Source organism: Heteronotia binoei, chromosome 15 (genome assembly GCF_032191835.1).
Source record: "Heteronotia binoei isolate CCM8104 ecotype False Entrance Well chromosome 15, APGP_CSIRO_Hbin_v1, whole genome shotgun sequence".
Taxonomy (NCBI): Eukaryota; Metazoa; Chordata; class Lepidosauria; order Squamata; family Gekkonidae; genus Heteronotia; species Heteronotia binoei.
The window spans coordinates 24,873,436-24,895,028 of record NC_083237.1 but is presented as its reverse complement, the minus strand read 5'-3'; the positions used below and the strand labels follow the sequence as shown (position 1 = coordinate 24,895,028).

The following is a 21,593-nucleotide window of genomic DNA, read 5'->3' as shown; positions in this document are numbered from 1 at the left end:
CTTTTTTTTTTCTTAATGAAAGCTCTTCCCACCCACCTTCTCCACTCCTTTGGGTCTTGAAGGCAGTTTGAAGGGAGGGATCCAGGTTTTGGTAAGGGACATAGTTATCTGCTGAGTGCATTTTCTCCACCAATCAGAGCAGCCTTTTGCTGGCCAACCAACCAATGGAATTCCTCAAGCATCATGTCTAATTCATTCGTTGTCTTGTCTTTACCAGAGTGGAATTCCATTTTTTAATAGAAAGTACCCACTTTTGGTGTGGGATTTTTTTTCTATTAAGGAAAATTAAAATATTTCCTTACTGAGGGTGGAACATCTGGAATTTCAGGTGCTCCTATTTTTTTTTTTTAAGTAAATGTTGCTGCTGATGGGCTGCAGCAAAAAAATCTACACCGACAGGGGAAGTGTTTTGTATGGGATTTTTTAAACAGATCAAGGTAAGCAGTGAATTTTTGTACATGTTCCTGTTGGTAATCTTGGATGGGTGGGACAGGGCAGGCTAAAGGGGTTGCAGTTTTCTACTCAGAGCATAAGAACTGGCAGGTGACAGAAGGAAGAGAAATTTAAAAAGGGAAGACCTCTTAAAGGATTTGGTTATGTCTGTGTGCCTACTGCATACATGTGCACACATCTAAGTTATGACTGCATGGTTTTTCCCCTCACAGACTTATGAGAATGTGTGTGCATGTGTTTGGGAATGTGTATTTTTGCCTCAGAGTCTACTACGTTTGAAGATCTGTGCCACTTACACAAAAATCTGAACATTTCTGTTGTTAATTTTACAAACAGTTTCTCAAGGAGGGTGGGATGGCACTTAGTGCTGCCCAATTGCTGGCTGTTGCTTTGTAGATAGTATTCTGGCTCAAATGTACCCCAGTCTGAGTCTCCCAGGAACAGAATTGTCTTGACATTCAAAGGAGATGTGGCATCACTCTCAGGATGGTTTGGCAGAATGCAGGTCCCTACTGTAGTGTGAGTGGTGACAATTTTGTAATTGATTTTAGTGGTGCAGACAATTGTGCTTGTGTAGGTGGCTGGTGAAAAGAGTGGCTAGTTTCCCTTGGCTCATTTGTAAGGCTGTACTTGAGAGTGTGTTTGTATGTGTCTGTGCTTCTGACAGCTTTGATGCTGTCACTTGGTCTGGGTAGTTGTCTGCTAGCTGGACTATGTGTGAGCATGAGATGGAGGCTTTTGTGTGTTTCTGTCAAATGCTGGAGATGGTGCGCTTTTGCTAGGTGTGAGTGTGTGTATCAGTGCTGTGGGTCTGAACATGTGACATTTCCTTTGTGTATATGTGCGTGCCCCATCATGAGTTGTCCTTTATAGTTCTTGCTGCTTTGTGTGTGTGTGTATGAGGGTCTGAGTATGCTACTTTGGGGGCTGTTTTGTCTCTGTGTGTATCTCTGTGGAGGCTGAGATTATATTTTAGCAGCTTCGACATGAGCCCGTGGCATTTACACATGAGGGTTACTTGCTTCTTCTACCCTTTCTCCTTAAGCATACGCTCGCAGATGCACACGCACACACACACATTGAATGAAGATGACAAAACTGACTCTTCTGAGATTTCACCGGCTGGTGGAGCCTGCACGAATTAACCATAACACACCCCCTCTCACCCATCCCCTGGGGCAGCCTTACTGCTCTTCTGCCTGAATGTGACAAAGGGACAGATCCGTAGAAAACCGGTGCTGGCAATAAGTGTGTGTGATACGCCTGTGACAGAATCCATGTCAGCATGCCCTTGTGTGTCTGCATTTCTGTTTCCCTGTGTGGAAGTGAATGGTTTTGTGTATCCCTTGGGGCATTCAGAACATATGCTTCAGGCCAGGTACACCCAATTGAGTCCCTGTATGTGAATGAGCATAGACAGGAATTAATGTCTGCGCGTGTGAATAGGGACTGATTGCACAGGATATGTGTCATCCTAGAGTGTCGTTGAGAGAAGTTTATGCATGTCATTGCAGATTGTGCGTGAAGCACTTGCATATGCATACCTAGGTGTATAACTCAGCAAAGGAATGCACACCCTTGAGAGTGCATGCTAAGACAGGTTTGGTGCACTTGTGAGGGAGGGAGGTGGTTGTGTGAATGCAAGAGGCAAAACCTAAAGAAATGACACCTTTCTCACCAGGTGCCAAGGTACACTATCAGTGAGAGTGTTCAGGCCATGCAAACCCACAGGTGCCTTGCTGGTGGAATCTCCTACTGTCAAAGGAAAGGATTGGAACAGAAGAGACATGAATGGGGGCATCTCAGGTAGTCAGGGATGGGAGGGTGGAGATCAGGATAGATGGAAGGAAAGAGACAGGGAGAATTGCACAAAATGGTTATGTGAAAAGGAAAAGGTGGGGGATGGAAAATTTATAAAATAAGAGAGATTAAGAAAGAAACAGGGAGCTTGGCCAAACCAAATAAATGGTGAAAGGGAGAAAGCTGACAGAGCGTTAGCTGAATCTTAGATGTATGTCTGCCTTCTCTGCCCTTAAACATGGGTGCCAGCAGAGCTATAGAGTCATCTCCACCCTGCCCCCCCCCCCCAAAAAAAATCTTTTTAAGCCTTTCTGGCACTATTGCCCCCAGGGCTTCTTTTTTCCAGGCAGGCTGAACCAGTGAATCCCAGTTATGGTTCTCTTTGAAGGAAGAGAGAAGTAAGGATAGAAGGGAAGGGTGGTGATAAGGGGGAGGAGATAATGGGTTCTGCAGTTTCCATGGCAATGTTGTCATGGAAACAGCAAGGCTGCATGGATCTGTCAGATGAATGGAGACCAGTCATTGGGGGGAAGAAGGGAAGAAAAGGGATGGGGGGATTCATTTGGGACCTGGACTTGGAGCTGGGTCACCATATGCTGCCATGGGTGTTAGGATTACCTGTCACAAATATGTGTTCTCTATTTAGGATTAAACAGGAATTACTGAGGGAATTTCTGGGAAGAAAGGATCTTGGGGTCTTCTGGGTTTGCATGACTGCTAGCCTAGGACTCATGGGTATGGACTGGGGGGAGCACTTTGACTGTTTGGATAGACAGACATGAGTACAACATTGGCCAGAGTTGGAAGCAGGGAGGTGTCATCATGTTAGTGCCTTATGAGCTACTGGTCAGTTTTTCATGCATTCCACATCAGCCATCTCCCTATCAGCTGTGTCAGCAGTGAAGAAATGCAGCTTTGCATTGGCAGTCCTGAGAGAACACATTCCCTCCAGGTCAGCCATTTTGGGAACAGATATTTTGTGGGTCGTATGGCCAATATGATATGTGGTGTTATATTTTTAAAACAGACAATGTCATAACACTTATTTGATTTGAAACACTCCCTCTTCTCCTCAGGTAATACGATCAGTACACACCAAGTTCAGACTTGTGGGTAAATTCCTGACAAGCAATTCCCAGTCTTTTCAAACCCCCATCCATTTCAGAGGCGCATGCCTTTGTGTGATTGGCTGCTGTTCACCACTGGCCATGCTAGAGCAGAGCGTTGTACATTTGTGCGGCATATGTGCAATGTCAGCCATGATGGGAGAAAAGACTTCTGGGTAGCTAGTTGAGCTGACAATAAGTGGCTTCCCTCCAGTGGCCACACTGGAAGTAATTTATAGGTCCTTTCTTCTTTTTTGACAGTCACTGCAAAATCGTGAACAAAAGCTGCAGAGCAGGACTGCAGGATATTGCTCAGCTAAGTTTTATTTGAGTAATTAACAGGAGCCTATTTTTGATTGGCAAACTAAAGGCATGCTTTTTGATTTTGCTTTTTGAATTTTACCATAACCGGGGACAACAAAGGAAATACTCAAGCTGGCCTCCAGTGAATGTTCAGCTTTATTGTTAATTCACTGGGTTGGTCCAGACCACTTTTCTGCTTATGCAAGGCACTTATGTCACTGGAATACAAATTTCTTGCTTACTCCCTTTCTACTGCAGCTCACTGATTCCCCACAAATGTTGCTCTTGGTTGATAAGGACCCTCAGGAACTGCATAAATGGAAACTTTGAGGTCTGTAGCAGGAAGGAGGAATTGGTGGACATAAGCTAAGCAGGGCTGGCCCTGGCTAGTACTTGGATGGGAGAACACAAGAAAGTCCAGCGTTGCTATACAAAGGCTAGGGTTGCCAGGTCTGTGCTGGAAAACACCTGGAGACTTTTGGGGTGGATCTGGGAGAGGGTGGGGTTTGGGGAGGGGAGGGGAGGGGCCTCAGCATGGTACAGTTCCATACAGCACCGTAGCCAGGGGGCCACGGGGGAGGGGTCATGAGGAGCCATGGGGGAGGGGGCCCTTTAAATCATGCAGGAGACTGGTGACTGCTCCTGCCGCCCCTCCTGTGTGATTTGTTCCCCACCAATCAGCTGATTTGTGGACCCTTTGGATGGCATGGGAGGGGCAGCGGCTGCTTCTGGGTGCCCCTCCCATGTGATAAAAATCATGCAGGAGGGAGAGGGGCAGTCGGGGGGTGAGGGGCCCCTGGTTAGCTACGGGCCTGGTTCCGTAGAGTCCACCTTTCAATGCAGCCATTTTCTCCAGGGAAGCTGATCTCTCTTCCAGCAGGAGATCAGATGTAAAAGTGGGAGATCTCCAGACCCCACCTAGGGACTGGCACCCCTACCAAAGGCAGGCAATGGTAAGCTACCTCTGAACATCTCTTATCTTGAAAACTCTACAGGGGTTGCCATAAAACAGCTGCATCTTGAAAGCACTTTCCATCATCTCCACCCTCCCCTTCCATTAGTGGAAAATTCAATTTGAATCCAACCTACCATCTCTTCCTTCCTCATAAAAAAAAGTCAACTATGCCAAAATGTTCATAGTACACATATGTATTTAAATTAATTAAGAATTGCTTGTGAGGCAGATAAAATTTTGAGTCTTGCAACATTCTTGAATACTGGTGGTAATTAGTCATTTTTAATTTACGTGTCAAATGTCATCCCCTAATCCCCAAAAGTGTAACACTTCATTGGGGCACTACTGGAAGGGTTGCCAATCTCCGGCTGGGGGCAGGGGATCCCCTGATTTGGAGACCCTCCCCCTTCTTCAGGGTCATCAAAAAGCAGGGGGGTGACTGGGGAGAGAAGTGTCTGCTGAGCACTCCATGATACTCTATGGAGCCTGATTCCCATAATGATGGAGAATTGATCCATGGGTATCTGGGTCTCGGAGGGCCTGTTTTTTGAGGCAGAGGCACCAAATTTTCAGCATAGCATCCAGTGCCTCACCTCAAAACACCCCCTGAGTTTCAAAAAGATTGGACCAGGGGGTCCAATTCTGTGAGCCCCCAAAGAAGATGCCCCTATCCTTCATTATTTCCAAATAGAGAGAAGGCATTCAAAAGGCTTATGGTCCCTTTAAATGTAATTGCCAGAACTCCCTTTGGAGTTCTTTCATGCTTGTCACACCCTTGCTCCTGGCTTCACCCCCAAAGTCTCCTGATATTTCTTGAGTCAGACCTGGCAACCCTAACTACTGGCCTCATGGTGGACGTATTAGTAGTGGCAGCTGAGGCACCCTGTCATTCTAGGTCAGGGGTTCTCAACCTTTTTTGAGCCTGTGGGTCTGTTGGTATTCCAATACAGGTTGCTGAGCACAACTACAAAATGGCTGCCACAGGAGGTGCGCTAACCACAAAATGGCTGCTGCGGGAGGCGGATTCACATACATAGATGAAGTCCAAGTGCAGTAGAGAAGGGGGATAATTTAAAAAACACACACTGGGAAAGAGGAATAAAATAATAAAAGCAATACTGTGGTGGCAGCTGTCTCTGAAACTATTGGGATAGTTGGTTAATATAGCAGAGTTTGCCTAGTCATAGAAGTGTGATACTGAGTGCAGTAAATAAACCTCCCAAGAAGTACCGTATATTGCAAAAAAGGTAACCTTACATTTATTCATGTAGATCCAGTTCACATTCAGGTTGCAGTCAAAAGAAGAGAAAAGAAGCCTAATGTAATCTACTTTCCCTATCACAAATGGACAGCTGGGGGGCAAGGGATCCCCTGGTTTGGAGGCCCTTGCCCTGCTTCAGGGTTATCAGAAAGCGGGGGATGGGGTGTTGAATGTCCATTGGGCACTCCGTTATACCCCATGGAGACTGGTCTCCATAGGGTATAATGGAGAATCGATCCATGGTATCTGGGGCTATGGGGGGGCTGGTTTTTGTTTTAAAGTAGAGGCACCAAATTTTCAGCATAGCATCTGGAGCCCGTCCTAAAAAAAAACAACAACCCAAATTTTAAAAAGATTGGACCAGGGAGTTCAATTCTATGAGCCCCAAAAGAAAGTGTCCCCACCCTCCTTTATTTCCAGTGAAGGGAAGGCAATTAAAAGGAGCACAGCCCCTTTAAATGTGATGGCCAGAACTCCCTTCAGAGTTCAATCCTGAGCTGGACCTGGCAACTCTATATATGGGGGAGTATCTACAGGAGAGACCTGCAGAGGAATGTGTCTCCATGGAAGGCCATGTAAAGAGAGTGAGAGGACAAAGCAAGAGACAGGGGAGGAGTCAGAATACAGCTCACAGGTTAAAACAAAGGGAGGCATTCTATTCAAGGAGATAATGCCTATATGCCAGGGGTGGCTAACAGTAGCTCTCCAGATGTTTTTGCCTACAACTCACATCAGCCCCAGCCAGCATGGCCAATGGCTGGGACTGATGGGAGTTGTAGGCAACAAACATCTGGAGAGCTACCGTTGGCCACCCCTTCTATATGTACTTAGAGTGATGTAGTGCCCCCCAATGTCCATACTGAGTTGCTCCAACAGAAATAATGTTACTTTAACTTGTGCAGCCAATCAGATCTCCAGTGGCCAATCAGAAATCCTGCTGGGCAAGTGCCACACCTGGCCTCACCTCGCAGGCACTGTGGCACCCGTGGGCACCATGCTGAGGGCCTGAGTGATTCTGGTCAGCCTCTTGTCTGAGTAACTTCTTGCCATGGTACCTTGGTGTAAGGGGCATCTCAGAATGATCTTATTAACCTTGCTTCTTCTGAAAGTTGGCCTAATAATTCACACACAGTGGCATACTGAGAATGCAAGTCCACTCCCTTTTGTACATGTCTAGTGAGCTTTGCTACATCCCTACGACTTCTCTTTCCCCTCTGTTTTTCATCTTCTTTTGTGGCTCAGCTGTAAAGCAGGCATCACAACATTGTTTGCATGTGTAATTCAGATCTAAATCCACCACAGGGGGTGAATGGGTGTAGAGATTGGCCACTATGTGAAAACCAAGAACCAAGCGTCAATTTTTGCAGGGGTTTGCATGTATAAATAGTGCAGGTGTGAGGATTTCATTTAGAAATTGAGATATTCTAAACATCATCTCAGGTTACATAATACAGGTTAGAAACCTTTTACTGCCTTTAAGCATCCTCCTGTGTTAAAGGTGGTTCAAGGATAGATATATTAGCATAGGTTTTCAGCCTCATTTTTCAAAGACCACTTCTGTGAGGAACAGGGTAAAGCTGCAGTACTGCAGTCTGAGCTCTCTGCTCATAACTGAGTTCAATCCTGGCGGAAGCTGGGTTTCAGGTAACCAGCTCAAGGTTGACTCAGCCTTCCATCCTTCCGAGGTCAGTAAAATGAGTACCCAGCTTGCTGGGGGCAAATGTAGATGACTGGGGAAGGCAATGGTAAACCACCCCGTTAAGTCTGCTGTAAAAATGTTGTGATGCGACGTCACCCCAGAGTTGGAAACAACTGGTGCTTGCACAGGGGGGTCTACCTTTACCTTTACTAAAACTAGAGCCCTGACTTGGATAGCCCAGGCTAGCCTGATCTTATCAGATCTTGAAAGCTAAGGGTAAGTCCTGGTTAGTATTTGGAAGGGAGACCACCAAGGAAGTCCAGGGTCTGTCAATGGCAAATTTCCTTGGAACATTTCTTGCCTTGAAAACTCCATCCGGTTGTCATAAGTCAGCTGTGACTTGAGGGCACAACAAAGACAGACAACAAAATACAACTAGTTTTGGTAATTAACCTGGTTGTTCACATGGCATGGAAGATGAGTATGAATCTGCATACATATCCCCTGTCTAAGCTAGGCCAGTTACAGAACAATCTTCGGTGGGTCTACTCAGACTCTTACTCGGGTTTATTCAGTAGGGCTTACTCCCAGGAAAGTCTTCTTAGGATTGCAGTGTCAATCACTTTCATTCCTCATCAGATTTACCCTGTGCAAAATTCTTGCTAAAGTGGCTCTTTTCAACCAGGAAGTTATAGTTAAACTAGCCTGGTTAATAAACCCACCAAAGTATCTCACCCATACATTTGTTCACTGGCCTGCCTTTTAGCATGCATACATTTTTCTATAAGAAAAATAAATCTTTTGTAACTCCCCCCAAAAAACACCCAAACAAACAAACTAAAACCTCCACCTCCACTGGTTAAGATCTTCTCTGCCTCAATCCTCGGTCCTCAGAACACTGCCTGCAGAGATGAGGAGGGTGGCCACTGGAGAGGTGGTTTTTTAGTGGTGGTGCTTCACATTTGGAATGCCTTCCCCTTTGACAGTGGTTAAGTGCATGGACTCTAATCTGGGAGAACTGGGTTTGCTTTCCCGCTCCTCCACATGCAGCTGCTGGAGTGACTTTGGGTCAGTCATAACTCTGTCAGAGCTGTTCTCTCAAGAGCAGTTTCTGTCAGAGATCTCTCAGCCCCACCTACCTCATAGGGCGTCTGTTGTGAGGGGAGAGGAAGGGAAGGAGATTGTAAGCCTCACTGATATTCTGAGTGAACATTGGGATATAAATCCAATTATTTCTTCTTCTTCTTCTTCTTCTTCTTCTTCTTCTTCTTCTTCTTCTTCTTCTTCTTCTTCTTCTTCTTCTTCTTCTTCTTCTTCTTCTTCTTCTTCTTCTTCTTCTTCTTCTTCTTCTTTGTGGCACCTGCCTTACTCTCCTTTAGGTGCCAGCCCAAAACATTTGTTGTTATCCAGGCTTTTTAAACAAAGGGCTTCCATCTTTTTTAACTGTACTATGAGCTGCTCTTGACCCAACGCCTGTTTTATTTATTTCGTTCCATTTATGTCCCGCCCTTCCCGCTGAAGCAGGCTCAGGGCGGCTTACATGCTCATGCATATGCATAGGTTGACAATAGGACATAAAAACCATAAAACAATTTAAAAACATAGAAGATTAACATTTCGATGCTATGATCTTACATTCAGATTTATGTTCTCTATAGGCAAATCTTTTATTCTATGTTTTTTTTTGGCAAAAAGAAAAATAAGAAGTTGCCAGTACTGATATAGAAGCTTGTGCTGATTTCCACCATTTCTCCCCTCAGGACATGAGAGAGAGTTGAAAAAAGGTGCCGGTACTCAGTACCGGTGAGTACAATCACAACAATATAATGTTAGATAGTATGGTTTGTTTTATGGGCTTTTAAGCCATGGCTTATTTTAATTGGCATAACCTATTTTTATTGACCTTTATTTATTCATTCATTGCCTTAGCTTGTTTCATTGATTTGGTTGCATTGACTTGTTTTTCCTGTCTTGGTGGGCTTTCTTTTAGTTGGGAGCTGCCTCAAACAGGCCAGGAGAAGCATTGTGCAAATGCACTACATGAATTAAAAACAAATTAAAAGTAAATAAATAAAACTGACTGGTTATCTTCAGGCAATCCACCGAACAGCTAAGCTACCTCTTCACACACACATAACCCAGTAGTTCCTTATATAAAAATAAAAGGTTGTATGGGCAGGTCTATCTTTTTTTCCTATTTGAATAACTCTGACTTTCAACCAGATGGAGAGGAAAAGATAGGCACCTGCTCTGTTGAGGCAAAGGCACACAGTGAACCACACAAAGGCTGACACATGTTCCTGTGGACACACACACAGAGCTTAAGTGTACAGGCAGCGTGGCGGGGGAGAATGAAAGATGGGAACAGGGTGGGTGACCAAAGTGTGTGGCTGATGGAAAGGCAGGAAAGAATGAAAACTAAGATCACCTGTTGGGATGGATGAGAAATTAGTGTGTTATTATGGATGGAAATCTTAGGAACGGAATAGAACCTTTGCACGCTTGCAAAATGCACTGAGGAAAAATTTTTGTTTGTGTGTCGCATGCTCATAGGAATCTGCAGAGCCAGCATGTTATGCAATACTCATTTCACTCCTTTATACATATATATGCATAAAATGTCTGGGATCATTCATAGATATGCAAAGCGATCTCCTTGCTTTGCTTGCATACACACGCAGACTTTTATCCTCACAGGCACTGAACAGACTGTTACAAACATGAGCTACTCTCCCCCCGCCACACACACAGTCTAGCTCAGTGGGCTTAGAAATCTGCATGGCTGTCATCACACTGCAGGCTGCAAAATGTGAGTGGTTGGAAGGGGAGAAAAAACACAAGTAATCGTTTATGTAGAATCCTGCAAAAAGAATGTGGCTTTTATGTCTTCTCCCCACTTTTAAAAAAAGGTTTAAACTTCATAATTGTTGTGGGGAGAGGTCTTAAAAATATAGATAATTTTCTGTTAAAGAAACTGGAGTAAGGCTGGGGAAAGAGTAGACAGGAGCAGAGTGGCCTCTCGGATTGTTTTGTGGTTGCCCCGCTCTCACCACCTGAACGGGGACCCCAGGGTCTTCTTGGGTTTGGGGAGCCAGCCTTCCTACTCAGCACATTTTATCTTCATTCCTCTATCCTTTCCTTCAGTCCTCTGCAGGACAGACTGGATTTTGACACATTTTAGTCCAACTACACAAGGAGGCAAGAAGCAGTGAGATTGTGCGGTTTTCTCCCAGATAAGAAAATCTGGACTTTCTTGGTATCATATTAGAACAGTTTTTCTGCACACACCAATGCACACACAGAGATTTTGTTGTATTGTATCCAAACTGCATTAGCAAACCCTTGGTTGCACACAAAATACTCTTAAGCACACGATTTTGGAACACGTCTGACCTGTGGAATTCACACCCTCATCAGTTACAAACTCCCCCCCACACAAACACACTTGTGTATTTTTATTTATTTATCTGAGATTTATATCCCGCCCTTCCCACTAGGTGGCTCAGGGCGGCTTACAACATGTAAAACTAACATAAAATATAAAATTAAGCATTAAAATTAACATTTCATAATTTATAGTTAAAAATCTAAGCAATTATTATATACTTAAACATTGTGTAGACAAAAGATGAAAGGTTAGATCCTCTGATTCCATTTTGCTAATGTTAGAGCTTTGCACCATCAGAACACACTTCTTGCGCTAAATAGTGCAAGACTCTTTGCACTAGGGTTGCCAACCTGCAATTGGGGATGCCAGAATAGATGTGATTCTCATCTATTTCATAACCTGCAATTAGGGTCTGGTGATCTCCCAGAATTGCAACTGACCTCCAGGCTATAAAGGTCAGTTCCCCTAGAGGAAAGGACTGCTTCGGAAAGTGGAATCTATGGCATTATACCCTCCTGAAGTCTCTCCGCTGCATAAACCCCTCCCTCCCCAGCCTTCATCCCCAAATCTACAGGAATTTCCCAACCCAGAGCCCACAATATTATAATCATGGCTATGCATAACCAGAAGGAAATGTGGGATTCAACTCAACGCAAAGAAGTAGCTCCGGACTCTAATTGCTTGCATGCATGTACACAGAGAGACACAGCTTAATTTATTTACAGAACAACCACACACATATTTAGGCAGTCATTTATGCCCCCTAAACTAAAAAATGTGGCACCCTTCCACACACATGCTGCTATGAGAAATTCCAGCCAGAGCTCGAGAAATAATAATTTGGGCTGTTACATGAATCAAAACATTTTAGTTGATTATTGTATTCGATTAATTGATCTGCATTCATGTGCATATAAAATTGATTGGACCCTGTTAACCTCATCCACGAAGTCTTCCTCCAGTAGAGAAAGTCTTTCTGTTAACAGAAGTCTTTCTCCAACAAATAAGAGAGTAATTAGATTCTAGTTGAACAGAGGGGAGGCATTAGATCTAACCTACTACTACTAAATAAAAATGTCTTTGCTTTAGTTTTAGGTGCTGTTTGTCCAGACCCAAATAGCTCAAACTATCCTGATCTTGTCAGAAGCAGGGTTGTCCCTAGTAAATATTTGAGTGGGGAATACCCAAGGAATATCAGGGCTACTGTGCAGAATGAGGCAATGGTAAACCACCTCTGAATGTCTCTTGCTTTAAAAACCCATGGAGTTGCCATGTGACCTTTGACAGTAAAAAATAAATAAACAGAAAGCTTCTGGCACAGCCAGCAGCTTCTTAGAAGATGCATTCCCTGTGATCTCTTACCCAGGAGGCAATAGAACAAAGCTGGAGTCCAGTAGCACCTTTAAGATCAACAAAGTTTTATTCAGAATGTAAGCTTTCATATGCATGCATCAGATGAGGGAATGGGGTACAGTGAGCAGAGCTACTCATAGCTGGTGGACAGTGGTTAAGAATGCAAAGTGGTACAAAGTTAGAATCCAATGGCAAAATAGTGGAATTAACAAATTGAAAGAACATTTGGTCTGGCTAGCATTTGCATGGGAAACCAATACAACAGTAACATGTCAGCATGGGAGAATGATGGTGAGAGTGTCGTAAGGCAATAAATGCTGTCTGTTAATTGCTCTATTGCTTACAAGTCTGGGTTAAACTGATTCTTTTTGAGGTGGCATTACAAAGATGTAAAGCTGAAGCCCTTTCACATGGCACTGTGTATAGAATAGCCAGGAGATCCTAAGATTGTCTGACAGCCTGAAGCTCTAGCTCTTTTAAAGTTACACAGCACTAGGTGGCGAGCTAGACTTGTTTTTAAGACCAGAGACATTTCAGAGGGGGTTTGCCATTGTGTGCCTTTGCATCATGACCCTGGTAGTTCTTGGAGGTCGCCCTTCCAGATACTAGCCAAGGCCAATCTAGCTTAGTTTCTAAGATATGATGAGATTGGGCTAGCCTGGGCTATGCAAGTCAGGTCCTCTTTCATATGTAAAAACAGGACAGAGGAAACACAAGAAGCAGACAATAACATAAAACACAGATTTGACCAGCTGGGAAGCAGGAGTTCAATTTTGTTTTTTAGAATTGTACAAACATGACTTCATGACTTGATCTAATTGACACACTGCACCTTCTTTGTCTCATCTTTCTTTCCTTAATTCTTTCGTCTTCTTTCTCTTGTGATTGTCGGAATGATGGGAAGTAGCCTTGAAGGGCATGGGGCAACTTTGTTTTGCATTTTAAAATAAGATGGCACTTTCCAGGTTTTTATAAGTATCTGTGTCAAAAATTAGTTTACAAATTAAAAACTGTAGACTGATTAATCAGAAGAAGAGATTTTATACCCTGCTTTTCTCTACCTTAAGGAGTCTCAGAGCAGCTTATGATCATCTTCCCTTCCTCTCCCCACAACTGGCATCTTGTGAGGCGGTTAGGGCTGAGAGAGTTTTGAGAGAACTGTGACTGACCCAAGTTCACCAGCTGGCTTCATGTGGAAGAGGGGGAAATCAAACCCAGTTTTCCAGCTTAGAGTCTACTGCTTTTAACCACTACACCAGGCTGGCTCAAGAACAACTTTTTCGTCTATCAAAAGGGTTAATCAGTTAGTCAACTGAATGTCAAGGCCATGTTGATAAATAGGCACAATCCATTGTTTCCCCAAAGAGACATTTGTTGTGAACCCTCAGCTGGTAGGAACGGAATTAAATTACAGGGAAATGAACAGGTATTTTATCTGTTTCCTTTACATATTTTGTTACTGTTTTTCAGTCATACACTTAAAGCAGTTTCCATATATGCAGCATATGATAGACATTGTGATATGTTTGTGTGCAAGGTGCCTTCAAGTCACAGCCACCTTCTGGTGACCCCTCCTGAGGTTTTCAAGACAAGAGATGGACAGAGGTGATGCCATTGCTTGCCTCTGTGCAGCAGCCCAGGACTTCCTGGGCCTTGGGGCGGGGGTCTCCTATCCCAGTACTAACCACAGTCAGCCCTGCTTAGCTTCTGAGATCTGATGAGACTGACCAGTCTCCCTCTGCATAGTAACCCTGGACTTCCTTAGGGGTCTCCCTAGCTTAGCTTCCAAGATATGATGAAATTGTTCAGCCTGGGCTACCATAAAGATTAGAACTAGGGGTGCCAGCCTCCAGATGGGGCCTAGAGATCTCTCACTTTCCAGCTGGCAAAGATCAGCTCCCCTGGAGAAAATGGCTGCTTCGAAGGGTGGACTCTATGGCATTGTACTCTCCCCTCCCCAAACCCACCCTCTCCCAGATCCACCCCCAAAGTCTCCAGGGATTTTCCAACACAGACCTGGCAACCCTCATTAGAGCATTAAACTGTCAGTAACAGACTAGCAAACGAATTGGCACAAAAAAGAGTTCATTTCCGAAGGTCCTTTTAAACAGTTTGGCTTTACATCTCCCCCCTACCCCAGTCTCCAAAGATGACATTTCCTGCACTTTTCGGCGCAGCACATTTCCAAGGACTGGGGCTGCCACTGAAAAAGCCCACGTACAAGCTGAAACCCTCCTAACTTCTCTTGGCACTGGCACTTGTAAGCAGCCTCTGTTGTGACAAGCGTAGCGTTCTCAGTGGCTCGTAACAGGAATTATGCAAATGCTCTTAATTTAATTAAGAATTCAGTTTTTCTCACTCCAGACTGTGTGTTTCACATGATCCCATGAAGCTGCCTCATACTGAGTCAGACCCTTGGTCTAGCAAGGTCAGTCTTGTCTACTCTGACTGGCAGCAGCTCTCCCAAGTCTCAAGCAGAGGTCTTTCCTATCACCTGTTGCCTGATCCTTTTAAGAGGAGATTCTGGGGGTTGAACCTCGGACCACTGAGCCACAGCTTCTTCCAGTTTCATTAGATCACTTAAAAATTAAAAAAAAAGTCCCAATCAAGTCATAAGAACATAAGAGAAGCCATGTTGGATCAGACCAATGGCCCATCCATTCCAACACTCTGTGTCACTAGGGTTGCCAATCCCCAGGTGGGGGCAGGGGATCGCCTGATTTGGAGGCCCTCCCCCCGCTTCAGGGTCATCAGAGGGGAGGGAAATGTCTTCTGGGAACTCTATTATTCCCTATGGAGATTTATTCCCATAGAAAATCATGGAGAATTGATCCGTGGGTATCTGGGGCTCTGGGGGGGCTGTTTTTCGGAGTAGAGGAACCAATTTTTCAGTATAGCATCTAGTGCCTCTCCCCAAAATACCCCCTGAAGACCCCTTCCAACCCTCCCAGCAATTAACACAGAACAATGGTCACATTCAACAGCCAGTTTCCTTATCACTACCCTTCCAGGAAGCCCCACCAAACAATGGGCACATCCACAAACCTATTGCCCTTTCACCACACCCCCTCCAGCCTAGAAATAGCAGCTCTCCAGCAGCCCTGGCCTCACTCAATGCACAGCAGCCAAGAAGGTCAGAGCGCCTGCTCCGGCTGCAACGCCACTGAGGATGTTCTCCACAGCCGAGAACGAAACGTCTGGAAGAAAAACTTTCTCCAGTAGAAAACGGCACTTGAGCCCAAAAGATTCTACAAACCCTAACGATGTTACCAGCCGTGAAAACCTGAAATCTTTGATATTTCATAACCCAGAGCTGGCAACACGACCTGCCCTGCAAAATTGTTCTGCAGCTAAATACATATTTAGATACTTAGTTGCAATATTTATAACACAGATATTCAAGGCAAAGTATCAGAAGTTTGCCAAGAACCAAAATACAAGCTAAGCAATGACAAACACCACAAGAAAGCCCAATAGGGAGGGCAGGATATAAACAAACAAATAAATAAATAAGAAAGCAGCAGACAGTCAAGGCAGCACTGTCTTTGAGGAGGGGAAAGTCTTTGAGGAGGGGAAAACATCTAAATGCTAGGAGGGCAGGGACAAGTGGCACTCCTTTGGGAGGACATTCCCCAGTTTCAGCACCACTGCAGAAAAGGCCCTGGCTTGGATCCTATGACCTCATTCCGCACGCACTTTGCTTTGGCCAAAACCCATTCACTTCCTCTTCAGCTAGCACTGCTGTTTGCACAAAGTTTCGTTGAAGGAGGCAACTAGCTCTTCAGTTAGTGCAGGGGTGGCCAAACTGTGGCTCAGGAACCACATGTGGTTCTTTCGCACATATTGTGCGGTTCCCAGAGGTCAAGGAGGAACTTAATGTAGGCTTACTGTCAAGTAAGCGTGCTTAGCATTGGGACCTCAGTCATCCTTTGAGTGCTGATCCATAAGTAGGTGACTATTTCCACCGTGTGTGAAGTGGTGAAGGAGGGGGAAATAGGCAGGCTTGCAAGTTCTTTTCCTCCACCACAAAGGTCACCCAGAGACCTAAAGAAGGGAAAGAGAGTGCAAAAGCTGACGGAGCCACTGGACGGAGGGGCAGAAAGGTTCCCCCTTTGTTTCATAGTTCTTGTAGGAGCTGTATTTACTAATCTTGTTGTCAACGCAAAGAGAGATGCATAATGACGCAAATGGTGGTCATTGATTTATATAATACATGTGTGTTTCCTACTTCAACTATATATAATACATGTGTGTTTCCTACTTCAACTAGTGCTAAAAAAAGTTCCCTATGCTTTCCCTATGCTGGTCTTATGGGAACTGTTATTCCCAGCTTTTGTTTTTAAAAAAGTCTCCTTCTAGCATGGTCGTGTTGTAAAGTGCATACATCTGCATTTTATATTTCTTTGCGAAGAAAGTATTCAGAGTTTTAATAAAAACTTGTGTGTAATATTTGCTCATGTCTTGTGGCTCTCAAACATCTGAAGTTTATTCTATGTGGCTCTTATGTTAAGCAACTCTGGCCACTCCTGAGTTAGAGCAATGTGCATGCAAGCAAGATTATAGGATTGAAGCCATTGTCCTAAGTAGCCACCTACTCAGATAGTGGGGCTACAGACAGCAAAGGCCTCTGACTAGGGTTGCCAGCCTCCAGCCCCATATGTTCCCCAGAGAGCACTGAGATCTAGCTCTCAAAATCTTTTACAAATCCCTGGGCCAAGAGAGGCTAGACTGAAGACAACCAGGGAGCAAGCCTTTTCAGCAATGGCCCCTCGATGGTGGAACCAACTTCCAGAGATGGTGCGAACCCTGCGGGACCTGAATCAGTTCCGCAGGGCTTGCAAAACCTTTCTCTTTCAGCTTGCCTTTAAGACAGAACCTGGCTAAACTGACCTGTAGCCATCTAGCCATCTTATGCATGATTGTGTACCTTATAGCACCTGTTTTATCTATTTTAAATAATTTATGTAACTGAATTGTATTTTAAAATTGTTTGCTTACATTGTATTTTATTCAAATCATGGTATTCCATGTCTGTGAGCCGCCCTGAGCCCGCCTTTGGCGGGGGAGGGCGGGATATAAAAATAAATTTACTTTACTTTACTTTACAGGTGGTACCTAAAGATTTCCTGCTATTACAGTTGATTTCCAGATGACCAAGATCAGTTCATCTCGAGAAAATGGCTGCTTTGTAGGGTGGATCTTGTGACATTATATCTTGCTGAGATCCCTCTCCAAACCTTGTCCTCCCCAGACTCCACTCCCAAAATGTCCAGGTTTTTTCCAACCTGGAGCTTTAACCCTACCTCAGACAGAGATGGAAAGGCCCCAGGGGGGAAAAACGGGAACATTTTTTTCCATCTCCAAGATCTTTTTTTTTCCCAATGAAAAAACTGGAAAATTTGAGAATCACTGAAATATTTCCTCTTTTGGGATGATTGAAATGCTTTTAAAGACAAGGTTTTACTCATTCAAAATACGTAGCACAAAAAATTTTATATAAGAAAATCTGCAGTCTTAGATAGTGGTAATTCCTGCATATAATATAGGCATATAACAGTATTTTAAATAACTTATTTATTGTTTAAATGGGTCTGATTTTGTCCACACTCAGTATGCTGTAATGCGTATGATGATAATACCCTGTTGTTTCAATGGTTTTAATATTATAAAGTACAACTCGGTAGCCAGATATGCTGCTTAGTCCTACCATGGCTTTTTGAGACTGTTTCTGTTCAAATTGTATACTTTCATTTCTTTACTATAACATAAATGTTTTATACTTTCAATATTTATTTTTGTTCCTAACACTCAGATGGCAAAAATGAAGGTACATGTATGAAGGTAGCATATGGTGCCACAGGTGTCTCTCACACTAGGAATATTTGTAATTGTAGAAAATGAAAGCATGTGTGCTTTTAAATATGTAAGAGAATACAATTTATATGCTAACTAAATTACAAATTATGCATGTTATTAGCAGTAAAATAACTTTAATCAGAAGCAAGTATTTTGCATTTATTTCAATCTTTCAAAAAAACCCCAACACTATTTTCCACTCTCCCCACCCGTGTTTTTCTTTACCCATATTCCCAGGTAAACATGAACAGATATATGGTACTTCAAATGGGAATGAAATTTCAGTAGATTTTATTTTATTTTACTTTTCAACTGTTTTGGCATGTTTCAAAGTACAGGCGTGCTCAGCTGAGCTCAAAGCTGAGATGGATCAAATATGAATAAAATATCAGGATTCCTGTGGGGCACTAAAAAGCCAAACTGAAAATGGACAAAATATCCCTGGTGACATGTGCTATGTGACAGCAGGCAACATCAGGTTGTGTTTCAGTCTCAGTTCTTCCGCTTTCGCCTTGCTATTTGCGCTGATAGGTACTTGGCAGCTGAGACAAATTCTCTTGAACCATGTCATATCATGTTGGCTTCAGGAAGTGAGATAGCAAGCTCCATTTTCCTCCTCTCCATACACACAACGCACACTCCTTGCCGCAGGCCCTTCACGGGCCTGTTACCTTGATGAATTCAGTACATCCACATGTTCTAACCACCCCACAGTATGTCACTGCCCTTGGGGAGATTCCTCATGCTCTGATGGGGAGGTGGACAGGTCATAAGGTTGCCAGTCTCCAGATGGGGCCTGGAGATCTCCCGCTTTTATAACTGATCTTCAGCTGGCAGAGATCAGCTCCCCTGGAGAAAACAGATGCTTTGCCGGGTGGATTTTATGGCATTGTACCATGCCGAGGCCCCTCCCCTCTCCAAACCCCACCCTCTCGTGGATCTACCACCAAAGTCTCCAGGTATTTTCCAAGTTTCCAACACAGACCTGACAACCCTAGGATAGGAAAGCAGAAAGCAACAGCACAAGGAAGGCCCCCAGGATCAAGAGAAATCGAGATGTTCCAAAGCACAAAGCAGTTATGTACACAGGAATGGCTGTATAAGGAGTTCTCTGTCTAGGGCCTGTCAAACATTAGGAAGGGGAACTGGACTTATACCTCGTGAATGCTCTAATTTGGCACAGAATTCCTCTCAGCAAACCAGCATATTCTGGGAGTATCTCTGCAAAAACAGGCTGATAAAGTACCATCCCATCACAAGCTCTTTCATATCCTTCCTCAAAATCTGCCTTTCCCCTCAGAGTTTTTGGCACAACCATTTAATTCCCACCTTCTGCAAAAACTAAGCCTTCCTCTACCACTCCTCCAACAGCATTGCTTCACCTGTGTCAATGGTTAGTTTGTAATGAGGATGAGACCAAATTTCAAAAACAGTGCTATTCGGTCCAGATATCTCCTTTTCAGTCCCCCCCCCCTTCCTACAAGCCTTTATTTCCCCCGCCAGCTTCTCATTCCTCATGTAGAATTTTCCTGTTAAAATTCACACTTTTCCCCTGATATTTGTTCACCCTAGGCATCTAAATGATGTCTAAAAGTGGCATGAAATGATCTAAATAAACAAAATAATCACATATGGTAGCAACAAAAATGAGATAATGTAAAACCAATGACACCATATGAAAAAGAAAAAAAATACCAACATTGACTTGGTTTCAATGTGTAAACTTCTCAGGGCAGGGAGTTCTTATCTTCTTGTTATTCATGGTGTTATATAACCCCAAAGACTGGTTGACAGTTCATCTGAAGTACCCTTCTATAACCCGGTTTAGTGATATTTAATTTCTGTTGTCACTTTTAACAACTATAACCTTTTAGGATCATCATTTTACTTAGCAAGATCCCTGTCAATACAGCAAGTGATGTCTGTGTAAAGGATGCCTCCATATTGTGAGTAACATCATGAGGAGGGTCAATTTGTCCGTTTTCTTAGCCCAAACACACAATATTCCTGTCAGTGGAGGCTGGAGCATTACAGTGTGTGAGGTGGTAGACAAGTTTTGCTTTCTCTACACTGGTCTCCTTAACCATAGCATTTCATTTTTCACTGCGAGAGTGAACAGCAACTGTTTATTTATGTGGGAGACTGTCAAGAAAGGACAGAGCCACCACTAGATGAAGAATGTTCCCTGTTCCTGCTGATAGTAGTCTAGTGTCTGGGGACTTATCTTCTCAGTTCTGTCACACAGTTTTGTTCCCTGGTTAGAGTGCGACAGTGACACAGGAGTGAATAATCTGGCTTTTCTATACAGAAGACAAGCAGGGGAGAGGAAATCCAGCTCTTCTTACTGCCAACCGCTAGGCCTGTGCTTTGAAATTCTAGACAGCCATGGCCAGTCAGAGGAGAAGATGGAGAAAACCTTGATGGACTAATGGCATGACTTGATGTCAGGTGGATTTGTATACAGATTCTAAGATGCTGTGTTTAACGTATCCAAGCATCCCTTAAAAGCAAAGAATTCCCTTCTTTTAGAACAATTTATCCCTCCTTTGCAAATCTGTGAAGATTTAATTAACTAATTACTTGACTGGCAGCAGTCCTCAACAAAGTTGTACTTTTCTAAGCCAATTGAAATCAATGAGCTTAAAAGGGTGTAACTCTATTTGGCACTGCACTTTTAAACTTATACGTTTCATAGACTAAGATTTTTTGTATCAAGTGACAATTCTAGTGAAATCCTTTGTTGGGGGGAAAAACTGAGCCCCTTCTTGCTCTCTCTCTGCCTTTTTCATGACGTCTTTTCAAAGGATGGCAAATCCGTAAGTTTTCCCTTTGTCTTCCTTAGATTTCTTCCCACATGGGGATAGAACTTTTCTTTCTCTCCTGTAGCACCCACCAGTTGTAACTCGTTTTCTACTGGGCTCTTTAAGAACCGAATATTGATTTCAGCTATATTTGTAGCATAAGAGGTATTTGGAGTTGCAGGAACTGAATTTCACTATAAAGAAAACGTTCTTAGCTGAGACGCTATAAGAAAAGGTTATTCTGCTTATTGCTAGAGGGATGTGGTACTTCTTGTTCTCAGCTGATATGAGAAAACAGATTCTTGTGTAGGAGAACAGAAGCTGAACTGAATAGGGGAGAATTGAATGGGGGGAAAGAGGAAATGGCTGTACATTCGCTGGATTATGAAGAAAGCACGGGAGTATCAGAAAAACGTCTATTTCTGCTTCATTGACTATGCTAAAGCCTTTGATTGTGTGGATCACAGCAAACTGTGGCAAGTCCTTAAACAGATGGGAGTACCAGACCACCTCACATGTCTCCTGAGAAACCTGTATAAGGGTCAAGAAGCAACTGTCCGAATGGAATATGGAACAACTGATTGGTTTAGAATAGGAAAAGGAGTTCGACAAGGATGTATATTGTCACCCTGCTTATTTAATTTATATGCAGAGTACATCATGCGGAATGCTGGCCTG

At 43.6% G+C, this 21,593-nt stretch overlaps 1 protein-coding gene across 2 annotated transcripts in view; it reads left to right on the top strand.

Annotated features, from left to right (window-relative positions):
- Window positions 1–205: 205 nt before the first annotated feature.
- Window positions 206–21,593, top strand: part of SHISA7 (shisa family member 7) — a 44,476-nt gene continuing 23,088 nt past the window's right edge. For both annotated transcript variants that reach the window (XM_060256340.1, XM_060256341.1), the window contains exon 1: window positions 206–437. In XM_060256340.1, the coding sequence (XP_060112323.1) occupies window positions 414–437 (24 nt within the window). In that variant the 5' untranslated portion in view covers window positions 206–413. The remainder of the gene's footprint in view (window positions 438–21,593) is intronic.